Raw genomic sequence first — 9273 nt, 5'->3', positions numbered from 1 at the left:
AAACCAGAAAAATCAAAATACAAATATACAGAGCCAAATTACTCTTCCAGTCAGCAATGAAACAAATGATTCTAAAATTAATATGCAAGTGAAAAATAAAGTGACTGTTTAACATTCATTCATTTAATAAACTTGTTAAGCATTTGATAATAAAAAGGCTATTTTCCATTAACTTTCTTTTTCTAAACTAAGAAAGTAATCACTATCTTTAATAAAGAAAGTATAACTTTGTTTTAATAAGTAAATAAAGCACATTGTGTTTAGACACCAATACCTTGAACACTACAGAGAACGACAATCTTCTGAAAATCCAGTTTATTTTCCATGTGTGGACAGATCCAGTCAGTGTGATCAGTTTTTCTGCATGTGTAATAATTTATCAAAATAAGTTTTCCCACAAGACTCTTCCATCAAGTCTGAAAGTCCTGGTCTGACAACATACCCAAATAAAATTCTTGAAAATCGTCTCTTAAAATTTGGAAGAAAGTGTGTCAAGTCTTTCCTGTAAAGTTTACTGAACTACAAATGGCTAAAGAGCAATTTATGTTTTAAAAGGTGACTAGTACAACACTTGAGTTCAGGAAATTAATGTTTTAGTGCACTTTGCTCCAGTTTTAGCCAACATGCTACATTGTCCTTTGGGGGTGGGGGGGGCACAAAGTGGACTTGAGGATTTCCATTGTACGAAAAGATATGACTCTGCAAGCAAACAGTGTAAGCTGCCTTTTTTCTTAAGACCTGGACATTTTAAGACAGAAGCTTTGCAAAACATTACACAATTTTTTATTATTAAATGAGAAAATCTCATTTGTTACATCGTCACATTGCTAGTCAGAGAAATGCTGCAGTGATGAAGATAGTCAATGTTGGATCAACCAAAGTCCTCATTTCTACAACATTCATTTACAAAGAAATAATGTTCAACACAGCCCAACACAACATTCTTGGTTTTCTTCATAGTGAAGTCCCTCAAAAAAATCTTCTAATGGGGTATTTTACTACATAAATTATAGTTCTTCATTTTTACAATTCACCCCAAACTGCATGAGAGATGTATCACACTAAAATTTCTAAAGCTGTTAGGAAATCCTTCACACATCGTCATCATCTGATGTGTCACTGCTACTTGTCTCTGTGTCATCATTCTCAATAGTGGGTTTGAAAGTGCTGTTTTTCCAGGGTCCAAACTTGAAGTCACAGATCAGGCCATTTTTCAAAATACCATTTTTCCTCAGACCATTCTTCTGTAACTAAAAGATCAAAAATAAGTAAATTAAATAAACAATCTATCCTCCAGGGGTAACTTCTAAATTAAAAATACTGTAATAATTCAAAGTAAGCATGAATATATTAATAAAATTGTATTCTACCCTGAAAATCCCAGATGGTATCATTTCTGAAAAACTAGTTAAATACAGGTAATTGGTCCAACTGTACTAAAAAATATTTCCCAGGAATAAACCTTTACCTTTGAGAGAACCACAATTAACATCTATCAAACCAAAAAATAAGTAAAATTAGTGTGTATTAGCATAGTAGAAAGAACATAGATTATAGATACAGACAGGGTGAGTACCACTATCACTTGTTAAGGTACTAATAAGCATTCTCAAATTTTCATTTCCTTAAGTGAAAGCTGTAATAAATACCTTCAGATGTTAACCAGAAAATAATCAGCAGCCATTAAAGCTTTAGCTGTTTTTATTATTCTGACCAAACTAGGCTATTAACACACCCTATAAACCGCTTTATTCACACTTTGCAGAATTAGAATAATACTAACTATTCCAGTACTAAGTATTCAAGTTAAGGTGCACAAAATAACAAAATCAAATAGAACCCTTTGCTTAACTGAAGACATTCTGATACTGGGGGGAAAAAACTAGTCTTTTCTTTCTGAAAATGAGAAATCAGAAATAAAAGGGTTAGTATGGTAATAAATACGAACAGGGTCCAAAGATCACATATTGGGGTGGGGGGGATCCAAATTGGAAGCAATTAAAAGACACAAAATTAATAGTGCTAACATATACTCTATCAACTCTGGTCTTTTGAATTTCTTTAATGGAAAAAGAGACTCTGGAAATTTACACCAAAATCCCTAAATACAACCTTCTTCTATAAGACCAAATCCAGCTACATAATATTACTGGAAACTGTCTTTAAGTTTGACACTCTAGAGGGCTTCTTTTTTTTTTAATTGTATTAGGTTAGGGTCCAAATGACAAGGGCTGCTTACATCATAGCTACTTTTGTTACAGACCCGACAAACAAGAGATAACAAGTCTAGAGTCTTAGCCCTCAATTTTCCTTTTACCCTATTTAATTCTCTATTTTCCATAGCAGATTTCCTTTCCCACCTAAATTCTACAGTTTGAACTTATCTTAAAATTACCTTCCCCTTCACTTTGAACGAATAACCTCCTACCATCTTTACTGAGAAAAGCCAAGGCCTATGTATGTATCCTCTGGTATTCTTAGCCACTGTGATGATTACAAATTTACAAATACACTCTGTCCCTTTTTTAAAGGTACACCTTTCCCATCCCCCAAAGTTCTATCCTTGCTTTTCACACAGTTATCATCAACGCTGCCTAATCTTACCACACCTTGCAATCAGCTGCAGAATATTGATGATAAAAAAACCAAAAATACATGTATTTTCTCTAAATGTCTGCACTGGCCCCAAAAACATCTTAGTGTGTTCTTTTTAAAAATCTCCTTTATTTCTGTTGATAAACAATAGTCGGCTCATAGGTTGAAATTTCAAATCCTGCTGATTCTATTTCAGATCTTAGTCTCATCAAGACCATTTCTTACTAATCATTCCTCTACTTTAGGCCCTCATTTATCCCTCCTCTAATTACTACAATATATTCCCAACTGATCATCCTGATTCTAGTTTTCCAAGGTACACTTCACACTACACCTGTACTTCCTCATGTACAAATGACTGTTTCACATCCCTAAAAAACCTTCAGAACTTTCTAATCATAGAACACAACCTATACTTCTGGCATGGCATACAAGCACCTTTATAACAGGACCCCAATGTATTTTCCAACCTTGTATCTTGATTAAACTCCCAGAATACGATATCAGCCAAATTTGGGCTCAACTTCCAACTCTACTACTAATAAACTGTTACCACCGAGAGAATTAATTACACAACCTCTGTGCACCTTAGTTTCATCATCTATACAGGACTACTATCAGTGCCTACTTCATACAAATGCTATAAAAATACACTTAGCACAATAGCTAGAAGGCATTAAAAGTTCATATAATTTGGGGCACCTAGGTGGCTCAGGCAGTTAAGTATCCAACTTCAGCTCAGGTCATGATCTCACAGTTTGTGGTTGAAGCCCCGCATCAGGCTCTGTGCTGACAGCTCAGAGCCTGGAGCCTGCTTCAGATTCTGTGTCTCCCTCTCTCTCTGCCCCTTCCCTGCTCATGCTCTGTCTCTGTCTCAAAAATTAAAAAAAAAAAAATTTTTTTTTAATTTTAATAAGATTTCATATAATTTTACTTAAATTAGAAGGCCATGTAACTTATCATTCAAATAAGAGCACTTTTGAGAATAAAAGTGAGCACTTGCTATTACTAACTACAGCAGAATAACAAACTGGGATTCCCTAGAATAAACCAGGACTTAACACTTACCCTATTACTGTTACCATAATCTTTCACTAACTTTTCTGCCCCATGCTCCAAGAACTGTGAATCCCAACATACATTCTACTCTTTTTGCCTTTGTTCACGCCTTGCAGAAGGAATGTCATTCCCTCATCTTACCTGTCAAAGGCCAATTCAAATCCAACTCCTCAGATACACTCTCCCAAAATACAACTGGAATTAATGCCTAGATTAATCCTAGGAATACAAGTTCTATGTGGGCAAAAATCTTGTGGTTTTCCATTCTAGGTCAGGGCCTGGCATGCAGTAAGCACTCAAGAAACATCTGATGGATTTACATGACACGTATGCACGCATGCTGGCTCTCCCTCTCTCTCTTGCCCTCACCTTAAATATTTTGAAAACTATCACATTCTGCTTTATGTGGGAACACTTCTTACCCTCATTTAATTGTCACTCTATGAAGAAGCTCATCTATGTAAAGTCCATAACATCTCGGGCATAGTGATTATTTGGTGTTTGTGAAATTTTAAAACAGGAGCTTGAAATCAGATGCTCCTATGTTATCAAATAAAATATAAATCCTTTTATTAACAGTATCAAGCCCTAATGATTTTTCAGGCATCTACATGTCAAATGAGAGGTAATCGTTAATATCGTATTAACAGACGTATCCACGTCCTTATCACCGGTTCAGAAAAATTTATACTTACATGCCACTGCTCTCCAACATACAGTATGCACAAAATTCTTATGTCATATTTTATTACCACATTTTTAGTAAGATTTTCTCTACCTGCCCCAGTTATGACAATGTTTAAAGCCAACTATCTCAGTCAGACAGTATTTGTATTCTTTGAAACTACTACCTTGTACTTATCATGAGGTTACAGCACCTGGTAGATTTCTCTTGATGGCCTTTTCCTAGTTCAGAACAAATTGTTTAGAGAGATTCACAAACTGGTAACTCCATACAATGGACTAGTAACTCACCAAACATGGGTGAGTTTCAAAAGCATGAAAGTGGCCAAATCTAAGACTATATAATTAATGCTTGGTTCAATTACTAAAAACATTCTAGAAGCAAGCTATGGTGACATAAAACAAATCAACGTCCGCCAGGGACTGGAACTGGAAGTAAAAGAACTGAATGCAAAAAGAGATGATGGTTTACACAACTATATACACCTGTAAAAACTCAGCCAACCATACACTTAAAGTCAAACTTCTATATGTAAAATATATAGTACAATAAACTTGACCAAAAACCCTTCACAACTATCACCCATCATTAACTTCACAACGATGTTGTGAACAACACATGGCTCAGTAAGAACTTCTGAATAAAAAATTTAAATTCTGAAGAAATATAAAAATGGAAAATAAGTAAAATTATCTGTTCACAGATGACATGACCTTTTATGGAGAACACCCTCAAGATTCCACACAAAAACTGTGAACAAAAATAGCAAAGCTGTATACTGATCCATACACAAAAGTCAGTTGTGTTTCTGTAACAATAAATAATCTGAAAAGGAAATTAACAATTCTATTTACCATAGTATTAAAAAGATAATACTTAGGAGTAAGTGTCAAGAATAAACTTAACCCAAGAAAGCAAAAAATTTCCACAAGACAAATATAAATCATTGCTGAAAATTTTTTAAAAAGACCAATAAATGTAAGGGCATCCTATACTCCTGGGTTAGAAGACTATTACTAAGATGTGAATATTACATCCAAAGCCATCTACAGGTTCAATGCAATCCCTAGCAAAATCCCAAAGGTATTTTCTGCAGAAACAGTAAAACTCATCCAAAATTCATATGGAATCTCAAGGGATTCCAAATCACCAAAACAATCTTTAAAAACAACAAAGTTGGAGGTTTCATGCTTTCTGATTTCTAAACTTATTACAGACTTGAAATCATCAAAACAACGTGGTACTGGCATAAAAACAAAGGCCAATGGGGCACCTGGGTGGCTCAGTTGGTTAAGCGTCTGACTTCGGCTCAGATCATGATCTCACAGTTTGTGGGTTCAAGCCCCGCATCAGGCTCTGTGCTGACAGCTCGGAGCCTGGAGCCTGCTTCAGATTCTGTGTCTGCCTCTCCTCTGGCCCTTCCCCTCTTGAGCTCTGTCTCTCTGTCTCTGTCTCTCTCTCTCTCTCTCTCAAAAATAAACATTAAAAAAAAAATTTTTTTTTTTTAAACAAAGACCAATGGAACAGAAAGCCCATAAATAAATCCCTTCATATACAGTCGATCCTTCAACAATGCAGGAGGGGTTAGGAGCAACAACTCCCCTCCTAACACAGCTGAGAATCCATGTATGACTTTTGACTCCCCATACTTAATTACTAATAGCCTATTGTTGACTGGAAGCCTTACAGATAACAAAAAGTCAATTAACATATTTTGTATGGTATATATTAGACATAGTACTCTTATAATAAAGCTAAAGAAAACATTAAGATAATCATAGCAGAAAATACATGTATATTACTGTGAAGAATGTGCATATAAAATGGGACACAGGCAGTTGAAACCTGTGTTGTTCAAGAGACAATGCATACTCAAATGATTTTTGACAAAGTTTTGAGATATCCACATGCAAAAGAATTAAGGTAGTCCTTGCAACACAAACAAAAAACTAACTAAATGGATCCAAGATCTAAATGTAAGAACCAAAACTACAAAACAATAGGAAGAAAACACTCATGACATTAAGTTTGGCAATAATTTCTGGAATATGACAATAACAGTACAGGAAACTAATGTAAAACAAGAGATAAACTGGACTACATCAAATTTAAAGCTTCTTTGCACCAAAGAATACAATCCAAAGAGTAAAAAAGGCAAACTATAGAGTATGAGAAAATTATTTGTAAATCATAGAAGACTGAAAATCCACAACATATACAGAAATGCCACAACTCAGCAACAACCTGATTTAAAAATGGGCAAAGTACTTGAATAAACATTTCTCCCAAGAGGATACACAAATGACCAGTAAGTACATGAAGAGTCAACATCAACTAACCAATACAGAAGTGCAAATCAAAACCACAAAGAGATACCCACTTAACAACCATTAGGATAGCTACTAACCATAAACAAACAAACAAATTCTTGAGCACCAATGGTGGGAATGTAAAATGGTATAGCTACAGTGGAAAAATAGTATGGTAGTTCCTCAAGTTAAACACAGATGACCATATGATCAAGCAATTCCAATTCTATCAAACATTTCCTAATACTCTTTCAAAAAGGAAACTATGGAGACAAAAAAAAAAAAAAGACCAGGATATGTTAGAGTATTAAATATTCTTATGTAAGGAAAAGGTAAAAGGTGAAGCCATCTGGGAAGCTACTGATGTTTTCTATTTTTTATCCCTATACTATTTTTTTAAAAAAGTCTGGAACATGACAAATCATAGACATATTATTTACACTAATTCCCAAGCACTGCAGACCTGTTTAAAACAAAGGCAATTCCGGGGTGCCTGGGGAGCCTCTGTCTCTTGGTTTTGGCTCAGGTCATGATCTCGCAGTCCGGGACTGAGTCTCACAAAGAGCTCCACACTGTCAGTGTAGTCTGACCTATGCTGTGATGGCTAATAAATTCCTAAGTAGGAAATTCCTTTAAAAATGCTTAATGTAATATGTTGTTCTCATTAAGAAAAGGCAATTTAAAATGAACCTGTATGATTCAGGTCCTCTTACCTGTTCACTAATAACTTGGAATTCTCTCATTTCATCCTCAGTTAAGGGAGCACACGTTTCATCATTTTCACTGTCTTCTTGCCAGCCCATCTCCTTTAATAATCTGAAAAGAGGACAGGAAATAAGTAAATGAGAGCTTCTCCCAAGTAAGATAATTCCACTTATATTATGTGCAAGAAAACACCATCCAGATCCATTACACACAGTCCTCAAAATACATAAAGAGCCTTTTTACTCTGTTTTTGAATCTTTCTGAAAATGAACCAGTAAGGTTAAACCCCAATAAGCTTCAGAATAAATTGCACAATTGCTTTACCTTGTTGTCAGAGGTTCTCTAGGCTGGAAATTTGCAAAAGGGTCTCTAGACACTGAAAAAATTTTGCTAAATTCTTACACTAAAAGTAAAAGCAATACTCCTCATTTTCCTTAACACCACAACAATCCATCACATTCTTAGCTACTCATTAAGTTTTTTACTTTGAAGACAAAAGACTGAGTTATGTAACCCCCTACTTTGCATTTTATACTGTATTTTTCTGTTGATACCACCTGTAATCAACCTTAACACATAATTCAATTTGAAACTGGCATTATGCTCTACAATAACAGAAAGACAACTTTTTTAAACACTCTTAACTAGGATCCAAATATGTAAAATCATAAGGTTATTCTCTTTTCCTTCCATGTTTTAAAGAAAATACCTCCATCTTAGGCAAAGAAAATCGCAAAGGGGAGAGAGGGGGAACCAACCACTTTCTCCACTCAGGTAAACACCACCACCATAGTCATAGCTGATGCATCTGACTCAACAATTTCAAAGTTTCAGCCTCATACATATATATATATATATATATATATATATATATATATATATATATATATAGCATGTATTGGTCTGTTAATAATTTGTTTTCTAATAATTATGTCTCTTAAATATTTGTTACTCTATCTATGACTACCCATCTTTCAACTTGAGCCTGCCACAAGAGTCCTGTACCTTTTCAAATAATCTCAGAATATCAATGTTCAGAGAATCCGAATAAAATTTAACACTACACTCATATTCTACATGTAAAAAGATCAAGATCACTGAAGTAAAATAATTTGCCTACCTGACAGCAAAGAAGGAAACAGAATTCTGGTTTCCAGCTTCCCAAGTTAGTATATATTGTACCAAACCCTCTAGACCAAAATGTCATAATCATCGTTAATTACTATCCTTTTAATCACTTAACACTTCTTTTCCAACACAGTCTTCACTCTTTAACCTAGATGGCTTCCCTGTGGAATGGTATTTTCATTCCCAATGCCATCCAGTCCAGAGTCTACATATTTAGATTGGTAAAGCAATCTAACTACTTTTGCTAGATACTCACTTGTTTCACTATTAAAAACTGCATGTTAACCAAACAATAATGCAAACAAAACAAGTTATTTCAAATTGTATAAAAGACAAGTATTCCTAAATGTCCATTCTCACATCTTTCCGCTTCCAGAGGGTGTAACTGTTAACTGTTCCTGAAATAGCTTTCGAAACAAATAATTTTCCCCACAGTTAGGAATATACTGTGACTGTTATTTGTACCTTTACTTCTCATTAGCGTTTCTCCTTGTGCTCTTTCAAACTACTACCAAATCACCCTTACACCACTTTCACAAAAACTACATACTAAGTGTTTCTAATGGCTTTCCACTTCCTCAAGAACAAACTCCTTAACTTTAACACCATGACCACAAATTCAAATTCCTTACATTAGAAAAAGTATAGGTTTAGAAGCAGAAGACTTGGGCCACAAACAGGTAAAGAACAAAGGTAAATTCCTTCACTTCCCTGAGCTATTTCTTCATCTGAAGCAATGACAGTGCTTGACTAATCTGGAAGGCCCTGCCTCTTCAACATCATCTCTAATTC

General features: G+C 34.8%; 1 protein-coding gene across 3 annotated transcripts in view; it reads right to left on the bottom strand.

The window, feature by feature from the left end:
* Positions 1-300: 300 nt before the first annotated feature.
* Positions 301-9273, bottom strand: part of GPBP1 (GC-rich promoter binding protein 1) — a 76674-nt gene continuing 67701 nt past the window's right edge. For all 3 annotated transcript variants that reach the window (XM_019834432.3, XM_023256787.2, XM_023256789.2), the window contains 2 exons: positions 7362-7464; positions 301-1250 (listed from right to left, as the gene is read on the bottom strand). In XM_019834432.3, coding sequence (XP_019689991.2) covers positions 1092-1250; positions 7362-7464 — 262 coding nt within the window. In that variant the 3' untranslated portion in view covers positions 301-1091. The remainder of the gene's footprint in view (positions 1251-7361; positions 7465-9273) is intronic.

This window comes from Felis catus, chromosome A1 (assembly GCF_018350175.1).
Source record: "Felis catus isolate Fca126 chromosome A1, F.catus_Fca126_mat1.0, whole genome shotgun sequence".
NCBI lineage: Eukaryota > Metazoa > Chordata > Mammalia > Carnivora > Felidae > Felis > Felis catus.
This window is presented reverse-complemented; position numbering and strand designations above follow the sequence as displayed.